We start from the raw sequence: 17,384 nt of genomic DNA, 5'->3' as shown, positions 1-17,384 counted from the left end.
GTACATGGGGACGGGGAATATTGGACACACTGAACTGTCAGCGTTTCGCGTGACTTGCTGCTCCCGCGCCCCCAACACCGCTTTGTGACAGGTACTTTCTGCTGCTCGCTGCTAAGCTCGGCCGGTTCCCTGGGACCAGGCCGTCCTAGCCCGTCGCAGCGACTTGCATGCGCTGCATCGGCATACGGGCCGATCGGGAACTCAGGGGCGCCGTGAATTGGTAGGCTCGTTGGTCGTCCGGTAGGCGGAGCTGCGCCAATCCTTCGAGCAGTCCTAGGGACGATCAGACACACCGGACTGGAGGTGGAGAGGCTCCTCTTTCGATCCATCGCGCACGGTCGCCCTGCTGCAACATCTCGGAGCCGTGCAGAGTGTTGCATCTCGCAATCAGCGCAGACGGCCAGGCATCATCAGCATCATCGTCGGCGTCGGGTTGCTGGATCTAGCCGTGGCAGAAAGTGGCTCCTGCTGCGCTAGGGTTCGAGGTCGAGGATGCTGGTGGATTCGATATCGAAGTGCAAACGTCTCTCGTCCAGTGCGCAAGGAGCGGACGCTCAATGAGATGGAAGAGGTAGCAATCACGGAGGCAATGCGCTGCCTCCTGGCTTCGGGGCGATATGAATAGACCGCATTTGGGTGGAAGAGGGCTACAGATGGATGCAGCTTCCCACCGCGACCTGCGAGGTGGCAGGCAGGGTGGTCTGAGCGTTGCTCTCAATACGATGAATGCTTCTGAGGCTGACCTACGACCCGGCAGTCTGGCTCTGAACGATACCAAGCTGGGTATCATTTTCTGCTGTCGGCCAAGGTCGGTCATGACGCCTGTTAGAAGAAGGGTACGATGGCCGGCTATCCCTACCTGGTAGACGCGCGCTCGCTGCTCTCTTCATCAAAACAACACTCGGTCTGTTGGGGCCCATCTCCAAGTGACCCAGGGGAGAGTGTGTGTCTTCTTGTGCTTCTTTAAACTTCGCCTCCTTCCCGGCTGCCACTTCAATAGTGCCTTCTTTGTTCACAGCCTCAACCGCAAGCCCGCCACAGGGCAATTTTAAGCGGGTGTCACGAACGACCCCAACTAAAGGCTCTCCAGACTGCACCGCATCGCTCTGCCGGCCCACGCGACTTCAAAGACCATCCACCGTCGACATATATTGGCGCCAGGAACAACATCGTCCCCATTCGACAACCACCTGTTCAACAAGTCAACGCGCACAATTCAGACCGTCGACTGGAAAAGAAGAACCACAGTGTGCGCAACGTACGACGTTGTGACCAAGCAACTCACTCAAGCCGGCATCTTGATTGACCAGAACCGCACGACAATTGCACCGAGTCCCAGGTGAGTGTCATTCCGAGACCCATTTTCGAGTCAACAGCAAATCGACGGTGTCGACGTGTGCAGAGCTAGAGTGAAGCTCTGGCGAAATGCAGACGCCCAGCCTCGCTTCGCTCCAATGCCTGGGATGAAGCTTTGGCGGATTGTGAGCAGTCGCAAATGCATTATTATGGAGGAAAGCGAGCATGCCGAAAGTCGCCAGCACATCGCAGCGCCATCACCGTCGTTTGCTGTGAGTTTTTACGAGGAGAAGCAGACCGGCTGACGATGGACAGGTCGCCGCAGCCTCGACTGACGTTGAAAGAAAGACTGGCAGCCATCGCATCTCTGAACTCAAACGCAATTTGAGTGTCGGGCCGGGAACTCTGCGCCTGATCCGCTGCACACCGTTGACAATTCAGCTGTGAAGCTTTTGCCTCATTCGTGCGTTAGCGAGGACCGTCCCGCCAATCCAAGCCGCCTCGAATCGCGCAGCTCATCGAAGCAGTCGCCAGCTCGTCCACCAGCGCTGCGCTGTGCTGTAGCCGTGCCTGAAAAGGGCCGAGCAACGGGTGCATTGGTCGATTGATCGCTCGAATCGGCAGCTGCGATACGGACGGCCATTCACCGAACAAGTCGTCCAGATCGCGCGAATACGAACGGAATCGATCAAATCAGTCAATCAACAATCGACGCCAGCCGTCGAATGCCAGGCGCCACCGTCTGTCCAGAAACAACGGGCGTCAAAGGTTAAATATACATGGGCACGGCGTTGACCATGGACCAAGGTGAGGGCTGCTCGCTCGCTTCCTGTCTGCCACCCCGGCTCATGCATCGCACATCTCCCACACCCACCACCCTCGATACAGCGCCATCTTCCTCGCACATTGTCTCCAAACTACACCCCCAAACAGCCTCCAGACAGCCATTGTGCATACCGATTGATTGTGCGACGTTTCAAACCCGCTGTCTATCAATCTGCCTCCTTGTCCGTTTCAAAAACCACCTCCAGCCACGTTGTGTAACGTTGGGCGACCGTCCTGTGCCCACGTGCATGTCGTCGCAGCCTCTCGTTCTCAACCACATGCAGCGCTTTTCGCTGTGCATTGCAGCGTCCGCCAAATGTCATGCATTGCTAACGTGTCAACACAGGCCCTCTTCTTCAGCACCAGCTGCCGATCCACGACTACTCGTTGTCCTCTGACCACGACTACAACAGCCAATTCTCGGGCCATGCACATCATCAGTCCTACACCACGGCCGGTGCCGTCGACCAGCTCCGCCGCGACGGTTCTGCACCCTTACAGCCGCCCGCTCCCTTCTCCTTCACGGCCACTAACAACCCTCCCTCAGCACGCTACATGCCTGATCGAGCCGTAGCGCCAGACAACGGCAGGTGAGTTCTTCTTCCTCATTGGTCGCCCACCCCGACTATCCACTCCTGCTCTGCCAGGTGGGCCGGCTGTGTCGACGATTCGCCCTACGCGGAATCCTTACCGGTCATCGCTCTGCAGCACGGCAATTGGTCTGGTTGCTGCTGAACGGCCTCGTCATTCACGCTGCTTGTGGTGACACGCAGTGCCCGACAGTCTGGGTGTCTATCAAGCCGGCTGAGACGAGCGAGCTCTCCATGCTGATCACACGACGACATTATGTCATCCGCGCTGCTGAGAGGCCTCGCTTGTCCACGGCTGGCTTATGCTGGGCACTGTCGTCTGGTACACGTTACACATCGTCACGTCTGCCCCCATCCAGCGCTTGTACTCACCGACAGTACCGCCGCGCCTTGAAGAACGATGGGCTAACCTACCACCTCCTCACAGCTATCAGCCGTCCAACAACTTCACGGATTCCAGCAGCGGGTCTATCTCGACCAGCCCCTCGTCAGCCGTATCGTCGCTGACTTACACAAACTATCCTCACGGCCACTGCACAAGCGTCGCCAGCTTCCCGCCGTCTGTACAACTACCCCAGGCGTTCGTGCCATCGTATGCTCGGGGCCCGCCGATGTAAGTTCCCTTGGGAGCACAACGCCTTTAGTACCTTGCCGGCTATTGACTTCTGCTCACACATGTTGACAGTTTGGACAGCTCTGGCTCGGGCATGCTACCACCCCCTAACCCCATTCGATCACCGATATCAACCTCGACGAATGCGACCGATCGAGAGGCGTACGCCAACTCCACGTCGTTCTTAGCTCGAACCACGCTGTCGCCAGGCTCCCACGCTGGCTACGGATCCTATCCAGACACACCGCGAAGCGTCTCCCTCACTGGTCTGTCACTGTCTAACCACCACCACAACGCCTACGCTCACCCTGCTGGTCACATGGCGTCCCCAAGCTACAACGGTAGTCAACAGAGCGAATGCGCTGCGAGCTTCCCCTGGCCGAACCTCGAGGTGCACTCTGACATTACTTGCGAAGGCCAATCAGTAACACCCGAAATCCACGCGAACGTCGAAAAGGGCTTTTTCCTGTCCACAGTAGACCAGAAGTGGACGTGCTATCGGCGCAACTACTTCTCCGTGCAATGCAGCTTTGAGTTACATCCGAACATCAACAATGGCCGCATGTACCTCAAGAAGTCCAACAGCTCTACCTCGGAGCAGATCCAGGCCATGGGGATGAGACTTTCTGCTGCAGTTGATGGGTCGGCCGGCAAAGGCATCGAACTCGTTCAACACACGCCAAAGCGCGACAACGGCCCCAAACTCAAGATCGAAGTCACCAAGGTCTCACCAATGTCTTCTGCGAGAGACCACACCACCATGTCACCTACGGGCGTCTACGCTGTAGCTATGCCTACCTTTCACGCCACTGGACATGTTCCTGGTCCACTTCTACCAATGCAGGCAGACACGTCCTCCGCTTCCAGTGTCGCAGCATCACAAGCAGCCACAGGGTATTCATACGCCGGTGCAGCGACAGCACACTTGCCCATGCCAGGCCAGAACACCTCCCACACCTTCGAGCGAGTGCAATTCAAGCAAGCTACGGCGAACAACGGCAAGCGACGCGCATCACAGCAGTACTTCCACCTGATCGTCGAGTTGTACGCAGACATCCGAAAGGACGCCAACGCAGACCCTGTCTGGGTGAAAGTGGCACATCGAGTCAGTGAGAAGATTGTCGTTCGTGGTCGATCACCAAGCCATTACCAGAATGAAGGTCAGAACAACCCAGGGAGAACTGGCAGCTCTGGTGGGAGCAGCGGATACAATATCACTGCTGGCGCTTCATACGCTGGTAGTATGACAAGCGGGTTCCGGGCAGCACCATCTGGGTATGGAGGGTCGCTTGGTGGAGGCACATACCGCACGAATGCTTCTGCCTACGGCTTCCACCCTTCACCAGAGCATTCCGGCAGCAGTGCGTCCAGTGTCGATGGCGGCGCAGTCGACTCCGACTATCCTGGCGACGCTGTCATGTCTGATGCTGAGAGACATGACATCCAAGGTCAAGATGGCTACCGATACTATCCTGGCCCGCTGTACGAAGGTGTACCGCAAGGCGGTCTACCACTCCCGAAGATCGAAAGCGGCGCACGCTACTCCACTGATCCATCGTCTTGGGTGGTGAAGAACGAGTATTCAGAGTCGGTCCAACCTGCCACCCAGTGGCCTTCCAGTGGCCTGAGCAGATTCCAGGGTGTCGATTCCAGCCGCGGATACTTCCCTGACCTGGCGACCACATACTCATGACATTCACGAAACGAGTGACGACAACCCTCAACGACGACGCAACGCGGGATGTCTGTCAACGAGTCCACGACGAACCAGGAACCATCATGACATGCGACAACGACATGTATCTCCTTTGTCTCTCATGTGCTGCGTTGGCCAACACCCCCAGAAAACAACAACAGATACAAATCCTGCGAGCTGCATGCGCTGGACGCGACAACGCAAGATCAAACTCCATTGACGACCACACTACTTTCACCACCGCGGCAAAGTCGATTCTTCATTCACTTTCCATTCCTCGGAAAATACCCCATTTGGCACACGCATTAGCATTTTTTAATGGTACATTCACTTCTTCGGCAGCAAAGCGGGGGCGGCATTGCAAGGCGCACGAAAGACTTAAAGAGGTGGGAACTCTTTTCTTGGGCTCAGATCGCGGTTTGCACAGAACGTGTCTGGAGCAATGGCGCATTCGGCGTTTGATGGATGGGTTTTGGTGGGGAAAGGATTGTTTCTCTTTGATGTGCTAACGACCATCCAAGTGTGTGCATGATATCGACAGAAGAAAGAAGAAGAAAAAGGGATTGTGAACAGTAAAAGGGGGGATTGAACGGAGAAGCAAAAACCAGAGATAGATGAGGAAGAGACGTCAGCTCGAGACTCAGACTCAAAAGGAAAGCAAGATTGAAGATATTGTAAGACGATGGATCAAAAGGGCAAAAGTGTGTGTTGGGTAATGTCTGGGAACGAGAAAGAGCCATGATGATGACGAAGACGAAAGACAGGAAGAAGAAGAGACCCTTTACTGCTTGTCGATCGTTTCGTGATGAGGATGGGTGGTCAGCCTACGTTACGAGGGAGGCTGTTTGTGTATGTTAGCTACGAGTTCGCTCACTCTCTTCTTTTCGGTAGTCTTGTCTTTCGTTCTCATGCTGTCGTTAACTCTCTGCTTGAATGGCAATGGTGGCCCCTATTTTCATGCGCATGGCTTCGATTCTTTTTGTTTGTGATGTTCCCCAGGCATAAGTTTCAACCTCATATGGTCTTGGGCGTCATTACGAGCTTCCACACCCTCATGCAGATTGATCTGGTGATGAACTCGATGTAATCGAAAGAGAAGACGTCGAAATTGAGTGAAACCGGACCAGATCCTACCCACGATAGAGTTCGAACCTTCTCGGCCACCATGCTCGCCCCGTCCCTAGCGCACGGAAGCAATTCCGTCCTGTCGCGTGGGAGTCAAGTGAGCTCATCCCACCTTTCGACTTTCAACTTCTAAATCCACATCCACCCAATCTTCACAATCCTACACACACACACACGCCATGGCCAACCAAAGCGCCCTGGAACAGTGGCTCACCTGGGCTTTCTCGCCAGCCATCTCGGCGATTGTGGTGACCTTGCTGGTGTCGCTATCGCTGCCGATTCTGATTCATTTGTATTTGTACAAGAAAGCTGCGTCGAAGGAGGTGCCGAGTTTTGTACTGGTTGGGCCGAGTGGAGCAGGGAAGACGAGTTTTTTGACGTTGGTATGGCGTGCATATTGATGTGTATGGGGTGAGAGGGTTTGTGCTAAGGGATGACTGTGTAGTTTGCGAACGGCACGATAGCAGAGACGTACACCTCGCAAGAACCCCAAGCTGCGCTTTGCCAGCTCCCTTCCTCGACGCGATCGAAAGAAGACCGCTACCGCTCCGAACACGATACCTCCTCGCGCTCGCAACCGAAGTTCCACCTCGTGGATAACCCAGGGCACGGAAAGCTACGACACCACGCGACGACATCAATCCTCAGCCGAACCTCCGTGCGCGGACTCATTTTCGTCGTCGACAGCGCGGCCATAAGCTCCGCAGCAGGACTCACAGAAGCAGCGGAGTATCTACACGATACCCTGCTCTGGTTACAGAAGAGACATACACAAGGCAAGACGACCAAAGGACCGGCGAGTATCCCCGTCCTCATCGCGGCGAATAAGCAGGATGTTTTCACTTCGCTGCCTACGGGACTCGTGAAGACGAAGCTGGAAGAGGAGATCCATCGTGTGCGGGAGAGTAAGAGTAAGGGGTTCCTGGATAGTGGAGTGGGGATGGAGGATGATGCGGGTAAGGATGAGGAAGGGGATTGGTTGGGGGAGTATGCGTCGAAGGAGTTCAAGTTCTCGCAGATGGAGGAGCATGGGGTGGATGTGAGTGTTTTGGGCGGGAATGTTCGAGGGGATGGGGAGGAGGGCGGGAAGGTGGAGAAGTGGTGGGGGTGGATTGGGGAGAATTTGTGAGAAGTTTCGAAATGCAAAGCAAAGCGTCGTTCTTGGACTCTTGAAGCTCATTTGGGGTCTTTTGCTCATCTTGCTGTTCCGGCGCTTGTGTCGACCCCATCACCACCGTACTTCGCTGCGCTTCCTTGCTTTTCGCCACCCACCAACACCATCACCAGTGTTCGTCGATCATGTCCTCCCCATACTTCCTAGGCCAAGGCTTCAACGGTCGCGACAGGTCTCAATTTGAAGAAGCCGACTGCTGGAAATTATCCGCCCACACCATCACAGACTTCAGCGATGAAGACATCGAATCCGCCGAAAACGCCTGCGATGTCTTGTGTTCGACCCAAAATGCCCCGAAGAAGTCCAGATCGATGCATGGCAGCTTCTCTCTCGCTGCACTGATGACAACCGGCGCAAGGAGGGCTGTCTTGTGCGATGTCTGCAGATTCTGGAGGAGGCGGGGGATGTCTTTGGAGTTGTGAGGGAGTGGCGGATTGGACAGACGGTAAGAATGGCGGGGATGTAGAGGGGGGTGGATTGTATGAGGAGGAGAGCTGACACGGCCATAGGTGGAGAAGCTCAAGGTGGTGGAAGATACTATTGAGGAGGAATATGCTGTGAAAGGCCGGGATTGCCGAAGAGATGCACCGAGAAGGGTATGGTCTACTCCACACCTCCAACAACAACTGATTCACACCAAGCCGCAATGACGAGTTGAAACGCCCACTTGCTGGCGCTCCTACCCCCGCTAAGCCGAACAAGAAGCGCAAGGAGAGGAACCAGGTCAAGAAGACTCAGGCCTGCCGTTTCTGGGAGAAGGGCAACTGTCGAAAGGGAGAAAAGTGCACACATCTTAAGCCCCTTGATTCAACCGCGGCGACATCCACTCCGAGCGACAACCTACAGCCAACGAAGGATATCAAAGCGAAGGGGTAGAGTAGAACTTCGGACGTCGACCCCAACATCTCCCACTTCCATCAAAGATCACAATACCGCAACGACGATCCCCATCCCCATCACCATCAGCATATCTAGCCTAGCCTCGTCCCGTCCTTTCCACATAAACCAAATCCCCCTTCCCCCTCCAAGGCGGAAGTGCGCAAAGGAAATGGATTTGTATAGTTTTTTTTATGACGGGTGTTTAGTGCCTGTGTTTGTGAAATTTTGGGGTTTGGGTTTGTGCCAAGTTTCACATGTATGCGATGGTTCACGGGTTCTGGCGGCGTTGGCTACTTCCTTTTACAAGGCTTGGTTTTTGAATTCTTTTCCTTTCTCCCTTGCACCCTCACTTTCTACAGGAACACACAATCACCCGCTCGTTCAACTTCACCATGCGCCCTTCTGCAGCCTGCAACTTGGACCTCCTTTTCCCGATGGACACAGCAACCCCGCCACCCCTCCAACCCAACAACCCCACAAACCCCACAATGCCCCCCGACCAAAGAGACCACTTCCACGACAACGAGCTGGACAACGTCGTCCAACCCACCGACACCACCACGGGACAAGCCGTGACTTCGATGGCGAAGGAAGCGGTAAGTTTCTTGCGGATCGTGTCTGTGAGAAAGCTAATGCGCTTTGGTTTTCTGTAGGAGAAGTTGAAGAAGGGGGTTGAGAGGGCGGTTGAGCGGCGGCGGGGGGAGGAGAGGGCGATGGAGAAGGTGGAAGTGAAGGAGGAGAAGTGAAGGGGGAGAAGGATGAGATGAAGGAGACGCTGAGTGGAAAGCAAGGATGAATCTACGCTGCGATTGGGAGTATGATGATGCAGGAAAAGACGACGGTCTCGTGGATACAAGTCGAAACGCCAAGGGAATTGGCCTCCCTAGAATTCCCAACTCGTTCGACAGTGGGTAGATGATACGAGAGAGAAAGAGTCGTGGCGGCATATGAAGTGAAGTGAAATTCAGCTTTCTCTTCAAAATTATTAAACTTTTCAGACAGATATCCAACATAGCTGTCTATTACTCTGATTTGGGTTCGATTGCTACCCTCGTCTATAATCTTACAAGTTACAACAAACAGTCGCTCGCTCAGTCCGTCAACCCTGCTCATGACAATGCTTTAACCTCTTTCCTTTCTCTTTTTACAACGCCATCGCCAGATGCTGCTCGTGATCTTCGTCAATGCTGCATTGTCGTTATCCTTAAACACCAAAAACATCATCAACTCCTGTGCTCTTGAGGCACCTCCGGTACAGGCACCGAAATCCCTCCACCAGCCTCCAGATCCTTCTCCTTGTACTCGCTGACAGGCCGACTCGAGCTGGCTCCAGTGCCTGTGGTCAATTTACTCTGTCGTTTCGATTCCCGCTTCGCCTCCTTCTCCGCCGCGCGGTCTTCTGCGTTCTTTTTCTCGGCTTCCAGACCCGTCTTGGTCTCTTCATGCTCCCGTGTGAGCTGCTTGCGCTTGATGAAGAACATGACAATGAAGCCTAGGGCGGCGAAACAGCAGTACATGATCCACATGGGTTGGAGGGAGTCGGCGAATGCGACGCGGACGACGCCTTTCTGGGGTTGAGGGAGCGAATCGATGAAGCCGCTGTTTGCGCCTGCGTTTCCGCCGGTGACTCGCGCGGCTTGCTCTGGTGTGAGGACTGCTCGTAGTTCGGGTTCCTTCTTGTTCATCTGATTCTGGTAGACGACCTCGCCGATGACGACCGAGATGGTAGTCGCTAGTTGGCGGACGAAGCCAAGAGTTGCGGTTGCAGTACCAATGTCGCGCGGCTTAATGTGTGCTTGGAGAGCGATTAGAGGAGCCTGGAACATTGGACCGACTCCCAGACCGGCAATGATTTGGAAGATGATGAGCTTGGCCCAACCGCTGTACGCATCGAAGTCGATGAAGAGGCCGTATCCGAGGGTCATGAAGAAGAATGCGAAGTAGATGGGCGGCAAGAATTTACCCGTCTTCGCAACAACGAAACCAGTGCCTAGAGATCCGATAGCGAGTGCGACTGCTGTAGGGAGCACATACACGCCGGAGAGGATTGGTGTCGCTCCACGGATAGCCTGGAAATACAGCGGAAGGTAGTAGGAAGCCGAAATGAAGACGTATCCATGCAAGAACACCACGCCTAGGGTCGCACAGTTCGTGACCGAAGCGAAGATGGCCATTGGCATGATTGGGTATTTGGCCATCTTCCATTCCCAGATGAGGAAGAGGGCGATAGTGAAAACACCGAAGATGATGAGACACAGAACCAGAGCCGAGTCCCATGGCGCGGTGACACCACCATACTGCAAGCCGAAGAGAAACATGAGGGTACCGCCCACAATGAGGAGAGTACCAACCCAGTCAATCGCCTTGAGACCGTCCCAGATAGGTGTTCGTGGCGTCTTAAGATCGAGAAAGAACAGCAGAATGAAGAAGGCCAATCCATCAAGCGGCAGGTTGACGTAGAAGCACCATCTCCATGTAACGCCTTCAGTGAAAGCGCCTCCAACGATCGGTCCAATGGATGACGCAATGGCCCAGACGCCTCCAATGACACCATAGAAAGCGCCTCGAATGCGCAGTGGGAAGAGATCACCAATGACAATGTTGACCAAAATAATCAGGCCACCACCGCCCAGACCTTGAACAGCACGAGCGGCGATGAGCATGCCGATGCTGTTTGAGAGAGCCGCGACGAGCGAGCCGACCAAGAAGATGATGTTGGCAAGCAAAAGCATGGGCTTGCGACCAAAGATATCCGAGATCTTCCCCCATGATGGAATCGATGCTGCGTTGGCGAGCAAGAAGGCGGAACCGATCCAGGTGTAACCCGATGCGGAGTGGAAATGTTGACTGATCGTGGGCAGGGCGGTCGTAACGATGGTGACGTCCAATGCAGCCAGGAATACAGCCATACACAAGGCCAACATGATGACGACGATCTTGCCCTTAGTCCTGCCATTGATCAGGCCGTCCTGAGTGTCTTTCTCCTCTGCATGTGGTTGCGCAGCTTGCTTCTCTGCAGCTTCCCCATCTTGACTCGAAGCACTCGACACCGCGGCCTGCTCTTCTTTCGCACCATCGTCTTGTATCCTTATATGATTTGATGTGACATTCTCTTGCTCGGGCACCTGCTGGCCTTCACTGCGCACCGTCTCGTCTACGTTGTTGCTCGTCGCGACGTCTGCTTTCTCGACGCCCTGGGGTGAGGTCATTTTGAGTTTGTGGATCCCTGTGGGGGATGAAAAGCTTAGGCGTGGTCAATCGCTGTTGACAATGCTGGTCGCGACCGGGTCGTTGATGGCACGAACACGAAGTCAGCGAGAGATGTGAAGAAGAACGATCGATGACGATACGAGTGCGGCGAAAGAAAGCGACATAGGTAGCTTTATTAAGGCCAGACGCACATGGTGTAGTCGGTGACTCGCGAACTGCAGAGTCGACGGTCTCGGGTCTTGAGAAAAACCCGGTACGCCTCGCCACCAATCAGACGCTGCGATCGTGCGAGAGGAAGACTTCTTTGGGAAATCTATGTTTTCGGCTCCCCATAGCAACGTGCTGCAAGTCAGCTCATACAATTAGTGTACCGCCTTGCATGCACATGGTAGAGGCAGCTTATGCTGAACGTGTTCCACCATCGTTCGTGTCGCCGGTTTGTGACAAGACAACGACAGCGGAGTAGAGTGCGGATGACGGTTACTGGTCGATCGACATGCCAGGGTCATACCTGCCGCTAGGATCTCGCCTGATCGAGGAAGCATGCGACCTCACGCTTCTTCGACTTTTCCTCCACGCTGGCCTGTTGCCTTGTCTTCGGCATACAGGATGGATGCGATTGCGAACCAGCGACACGGTGATACGGTGATCACTGAATGCGACGCATCGCTGCTGACTGACGAACCATTGCGAGCTCCGGAGTTTGCTTGGCAGAGCCTCGACTCAGCATAGACTGCGGAGTCCAGCCGGACTTTGAAGGATCGCGATCCTACGGGTTTTGGCCTTTTGACCTCACGTCCGCCCCTCGACCTCTCCCTCTTGATTTCAAAGACAGCTGCCTGGAGAATGCTGAGATGAGCCCAGGAGAAAGGAGACACCAGCGGAGATATGAGTGCTGGAATCATCGTTCGACGGCTGGAGGCTGCGTAGACATCTTGATTTGGGGCAGCAGCGCAAAACGGTGAGGCATGCGTTTGTTCTTGAGGAGCCGCCCAAGATGCAGTCTGCGTTGGGTTTGAGCTTGTATTAATGCTGGAAGTGGGCGCGTGTTTACTTGATGGGCTCGGCGCCTATACTGCTGTCGGCGTGCGAAACGAGTCGTGAGTAGACTGGCTTCTGAAGATTCCGGCGATGGTGGTGAAGTTGGAGTTGGAGGTGAAAGGTGAGTTCAGATGTTGTCGCTCTTTCCTAAAATTCAGCCCGTGGCTTCTCCCGCGCCCCGTGATCACGACTTCAAGTTTCAATTCGAGAAAGGGCGAGCAGGCACGCCATGCCACCGTAATTTATTTGACACCTCACACAAAAGCGAACAAACCACGGCCGATCATGTGCTTCCAGGGGTTCGCCCACCACTCCTGCGGCTGCACGAAGCTGTTCGAGGAGGAGTGCGACTATGCCAAGGAGCTGGAGACGGCGCCCTTCTACCTCAAGGTCGCCTGTCCCAACTACGCCGTTGCGCGCAGATACCCACCCTTTGAATGCGGCAAGGGCGGCCTCTACTGCGAGAACACCCCAGACGCAACCTATCTCGACCAAGTTTTCGACTTCAAAACCAAGCTCGAGACGGAGGCTATGGCCACAGACAAGTACATCAACGAGTACATCCATCCTCGTCGGAAGATAGTCCTGGACACTCTCGAAAAGCAGTATTTCGGCGATATGGCGAAGATCAAGCAGGCGTACACGAGCAATGCAGTCTTCGCCGACCTCGATCAAAAGTGGACTATTGCGCTACATAAGAAGGCAGATCTCACGGACAAGATCGCGGCCATGAACAGCATCTTGCGCTATGCGCGGGAGTTCTACTTACTCCAGCGACAGTTACCTGGCTACACTCCAGCAAGCATGCCGGTTCTACCTGATTATCTCAAGAACTTCAGGGTTGAGGCTCCACGCCCGGCGCCAATTCAGCCGCCTTCTGCTAACATGATAACTCCTCTATCGGCGCTGCAAGCGGGCGTGGCCGTGGCCGTGGGCATGGGCCTTGCCATTGGTACTCATAGTGGTATCCTTCAACCACAGCCGATCAGACCGCAGTCTCTTCCAGGTCCTGACCCGTTTGGACCTACTACTGCCGGCGTGCAGGTCGAGCAGAAAAAGCTGCAGCCATCACTTCAAGCTCCTGCGGTCAAGGAATCTCCTCGCAAGCGTAGAAGACCTGCGAAGAAAGCCAAGGCTGCCGAAAACACCGCCGAAGACGCTTCTCCAGACCTACGCCGTAGCACTCGCGTTCGAGGAAAGAAAGTCGACTACAACGAGACTTCTGACGATTTGGAGTCAGCTGCTTCGTCACCAGAGAAGTCGGACGTCTCGGCCTACTCGCCTTCCAAATCAGACGTCTCCGATCAAGGAGTCAAGCCATCTCGTGGAAGCAGCTCACTGCGTGACATGATTGGAGAGTACCAGAAGCAGTCAGGAAACGTATCGACTCCCACGAGACGCCCGCCATCACAGGGTCAAACTGGCAGTGCATCTTCTCAGAATCGTGGCCTTCTTGACAATGTGCCACAAATCCGTGTCGACAGCCCACGCAGCGACACACCCGACACAGACATTCTTCAACCCGACGATCCCAGATATGACGGCGGTATGCAAGCGCCGACGGAGAAAATCAACCACAACTCAGCATTTGCACCATCCGCATTTCGTCCATTGCCGAATGGTAACCCGGACCCAGCCCTGTTGGCTTTCCAGCAAGCATATCAGCAAACTCGTGTGTCGGCCGGCAACAACCTCAACACCTCACAGGGCATCATCAACGACCTCCGCCGCCTCGCGAACCCACATACCAGCCGCTCTCCATCCCAACGTGACCACAGCATGCCACCAGCAACCATCAGCCCCCCAAAACTCGTCCAATACAACATCCCGACCGACCCAGCCGAACCACGAAAACGACCCATCCCAGCCTCAAGCCCCATCCTCCCCTCAAATAAGCGCGTCGAGCTCTCCTTCCCCTCAAGCTACACCACACCCACATACTACAACCAAAACCCCGCCGCCACCAGTGTCTCGATGTCCTCGCCCCAGAAACCAACCTACATGCACCGCCAAGACAGCGGCATGGGCTACCTCAGTCCACCGAAAGCGAAAAACATGGGCCCGCCACCACCACCGATCTTCATACCGACCACCAATCAGACATTCAAGCCCTCTGGCCTTAGCCAGGTTAGTCCGGTGCAGGACGTCTTCTCTTTCAGCAGCGCGACCGCACCAGCCGGGGATTTGCTCCCCACGGCGACGGAAGGCGGTGGTGATGTGGAGGACTCCGACTTCGACTGGGCCCTCCTCGGCGACGGCAGTAAGTTTTAGAAGGGGCTTGCTGGTGATTGCGAGGATAAGGAGAATCGGATGCCGGTATGCGGTGATGATGACGGTGCAGGGCAAGATGAAGGTGATTGATGAGAAGTGGGCATTGGGGCATTGAGGGATTGAAGTTCTTGACGAGTGATTTGTGGTTGTTGGGTGGTTGTACACATGGGAAAGGTTGAGCATCATGCGAGGTTGTTATACACCCATTGAATTCAAGTATGATGATACCCCCATCAGTTCTTCTGAACTGCGTAGTGAATACATAGCGAACAGCGAGACAGAACGGTAGAAGCAACACCATTCAGTCATTGAAAGAAACGCCATGCCCATATGTCGGCGTCTTTTTCCCCCAGCGCCATCGCTAAAGTTACACTTGGTTTTGTCGAAAATCAGTCAGTCCTGTTGCCGCCGGCCATGCATCGAAAAGAAAAGTAACAACAAAGCAAAAGAAGCCCTACGCGCAAACCATTAGTTCCACATCACTGCAGGCGACCTCCCGTTCACCAGACCGTGGATGTTTCTCAGCCGTCCGCGAAAGGCCAGATCACTCATCACCAACACTCCCACGCACATCACACCGACGTGATCCTCGCCGCACCACCAGACCCATTGGTCTTCTTCTGCGGTCCCCGCAGATTAATCACCGACTCGAGCTCGCGCATCATGCTGGTGTTCGCGTCGCGCTTAGCCCGCATCTGCGCCTGCCGCTCGCGCTCCTCGTGCATCTTGAGGATCCGCTCTTCGCGCGTAAGGGTGCTGGCGCGTTGTCGCGGCATGGCGACGGCTTCGAAGACCATCTCCTCGTCGGAGGCGGTGGTGCCCATGCTGGAGCGGTTGGATTTGGAGGGTTCGCCGTTCAGTACGCGGAGGGCGTCGGCGGGTGAGCCGTCTTCGTCTACGGCGGTGAGGCCGCCAATGCTGGACACGGGAGAGCGGATGCCGTTGCTGCTCGACGCCATGGAGATGCGGTGTTCTTGCTGTTTGATGTTGCTCTGCAGGGATTGCTTGCCGACTTCCCAGGCTTGCATGAGTTCCTTCAAATCCGATCCGATGGATTCGTACTGTGCCATCAGCGAGGGGCCGAGATCTGTCAGGTCATCTGATTGCTCGATGGAGTGGTTGGTTTCCTCACGCAGGATCTGCATCTTGGCTTGCAGGCCGCGGATGCCAGACGACAGGGCACTAATCTTGCGGACCTGGCTCCGCATTTTCTCCCTGGAGGGTGTGCGGTTGGTTTTGATTGGTGAGGGGAGATTGATATGTTCCATGTCAGTCAGCAGCTTGCGCACTCGCTCAGCAGAGGCTGAGATGACTTGGTTCAGGGATCGCATGGTCTTGGTGGCAATCTCCCAGCGATCCATGTCTGGTTTGCCACCGTCTGCCTCCAGGGCCATGAGGGAGCACAAGGTCACACGGCGTAGCACCCCTGAGCGATAGCTGAGGACCCTGAGTGCTCCGAGAGATTCCATATCGTCTTCGATGGCGCTCAGAGCTTCCGCCCCAGCTGCCTCCTTGGCATCCTGAGGGGATATGTCGTAGACCTCGAAGAATTTCTCCAAATCATCATCGTCGATCAAGGCTCGAAGTGTGGTGCATGCTTCAATGCAGGCTGGGATGTTAGACGCATATGCCGAGTGGAGCGACTTTCTTAGTTTCGCACATCGCCTTGAGGTTCCACTTTCCTCGATGCGTGAGGCAGGTGGCAAAGGGGTACTCAGCCTGTAGCCTTTCGATACAAGCTCCACCTCTTGGATGAAACTTAGCGCTGAACTGGAAGAGAGTTCGAAAGCTTGCCAATTGGTGGTCAGGCCCGACGCAGCATCAACCGCCTGGCGGCGCAGAGATTTCAGCCACTGCCGGCGCCCATACTGATACCCCACAAAGGCAACTACCGCAAGCACGGTAAGCGCTAGTGTAACTCTGCTCTTGGTCCAAAACGTGCCACGGCGGTTCCGAGACCACTGTATGAGATATGCCAGCGCCAACGCAGCTACCGCCGTCGCTACGGCACCGTACAGGCTGGCCGAGAATCTCGGATTACTGCAATCGTCGCCAGCCCCGTCCAAGCTCAGGCAGGGGGTGGGGGACTGGTTCAGGGTGCCGTGATCGAGGTACTCGTTGAGCAGCTGCGATGCAACGATGATGTATCGAAAGTGTTCCATGAACCGTGCATTGTCTGCTCGGCCGAGCCTTGAGTTCCATGCGGTGGACCACGCATGATGTGCCCGTGTAATGGCGCTTTGGGGTGGAGGGTGGAGGGGGATGGTGTCGAGCTGGGGGACTTTAAGTCGTGGGCGCGGTGCGAGCTTGGAGGGCGGCGCAAAGGAGGGCGGGTGGTTGCTCGAGCCGTCGTCTACATCGGCACGGGCGGGCGTGGTGGTATCTTCGGGATCAGGCTCGAAAGAACCGTCGCCTGGGCATGGAATCAGCAGTTGGCATCACAGTAGGTTGCTAAGCGGGACAGGGCGGTGAAGTCGCGAGAAGCGAGAATTGCAGTCGACAGTTCACGCACCTTCCAGGTAAGCGGCTAGAGGGCTGTCATCAGCGTGTATGGTCTCCATTCATGTCATTTGCTGGGCCCAAAGCGGCATGTTGCGGTCCAAGGCGGGCGGTACAGGAGGAAGATCGCCGTGGGTTGGGGAATGGGAGGTGTTTGGCAGCGGT

At 55.3% G+C, this 17,384-nt stretch overlaps 6 protein-coding genes across 6 annotated transcripts; 4 read left to right on the top strand and 2 right to left on the bottom strand.

Moving 5' to 3' along the window:
- Positions 1 to 2,093: 2,093 nt before the first annotated feature.
- On the top strand, positions 2,094 to 5,017 carry M409DRAFT_27621 (uncharacterized protein; the record flags this gene model as incomplete). Its single annotated transcript, XM_033808649.1, has 4 exons — positions 2,094 to 2,103; positions 2,468 to 2,711; positions 3,139 to 3,324; positions 3,397 to 5,017. 4 exons carry the CDS (start codon positions 2,094 to 2,096, stop codon positions 5,015 to 5,017), a joined length of 2,061 nt encoding a protein of 686 aa, XP_033662783.1.
- A 1,307-nt stretch (positions 5,018 to 6,324) lies between these two features.
- On the top strand, positions 6,325 to 7,274 carry M409DRAFT_69425 (uncharacterized protein; the record flags this gene model as incomplete). The annotated part of the gene is made up of 2 exons (XM_033818285.1): positions 6,325 to 6,528; positions 6,591 to 7,274. 2 exons carry the CDS (start codon positions 6,325 to 6,327, stop codon positions 7,272 to 7,274), a joined length of 888 nt encoding a protein of 295 aa, XP_033662782.1.
- Positions 7,275 to 8,590: 1,316 nt separating this feature from the next.
- Positions 8,591 to 8,944, top strand: M409DRAFT_27619 (uncharacterized protein; the record flags this gene model as incomplete). The annotated part of the gene is made up of 2 exons (XM_033808648.1): positions 8,591 to 8,794; positions 8,852 to 8,944. The coding sequence occupies 2 exons, from the start codon at positions 8,591 to 8,593 to the stop codon at positions 8,942 to 8,944; spliced, it is 297 nt and encodes a 98-aa protein (XP_033662781.1).
- Positions 8,945 to 9,421: 477 nt separating this feature from the next.
- On the bottom strand, positions 9,422 to 11,407 carry M409DRAFT_69424 (uncharacterized protein; the record flags this gene model as incomplete). Its single annotated transcript, XM_033818284.1, has 2 exons — positions 9,422 to 11,184; positions 11,272 to 11,407. The coding sequence occupies 2 exons, from the start codon at positions 11,405 to 11,407 to the stop codon at positions 9,422 to 9,424; spliced, it is 1,899 nt and encodes a 632-aa protein (XP_033662780.1).
- Positions 11,408 to 12,734: 1,327 nt separating this feature from the next.
- Positions 12,735 to 14,720, top strand: M409DRAFT_58671 (uncharacterized protein; the record flags this gene model as incomplete). The annotated part of the gene is made up of 1 exon (XM_033813974.1): positions 12,735 to 14,720. The coding sequence occupies one exon, from the start codon at positions 12,735 to 12,737 to the stop codon at positions 14,718 to 14,720; it is 1,986 nt and encodes a 661-aa protein (XP_033662779.1).
- A 572-nt stretch (positions 14,721 to 15,292) lies between these two features.
- On the bottom strand, positions 15,293 to 17,281 carry M409DRAFT_58670 (uncharacterized protein; the record flags this gene model as incomplete). Its single annotated transcript, XM_033813973.1, has 2 exons — positions 15,293 to 17,133; positions 17,233 to 17,281. 2 exons carry the CDS (start codon positions 17,279 to 17,281, stop codon positions 15,293 to 15,295), a joined length of 1,890 nt encoding a protein of 629 aa, XP_033662778.1.
- Positions 17,282 to 17,384: the final 103 nt, after the last annotated feature.

This window comes from Zasmidium cellare (assembly GCF_010093935.1).
Source record: "Zasmidium cellare ATCC 36951 unplaced genomic scaffold M409scaffold_38, whole genome shotgun sequence".
NCBI lineage: Eukaryota > Fungi > Ascomycota > Dothideomycetes > Mycosphaerellales > Mycosphaerellaceae > Zasmidium > Zasmidium cellare.
This window is presented reverse-complemented; position numbering and strand designations above follow the sequence as displayed.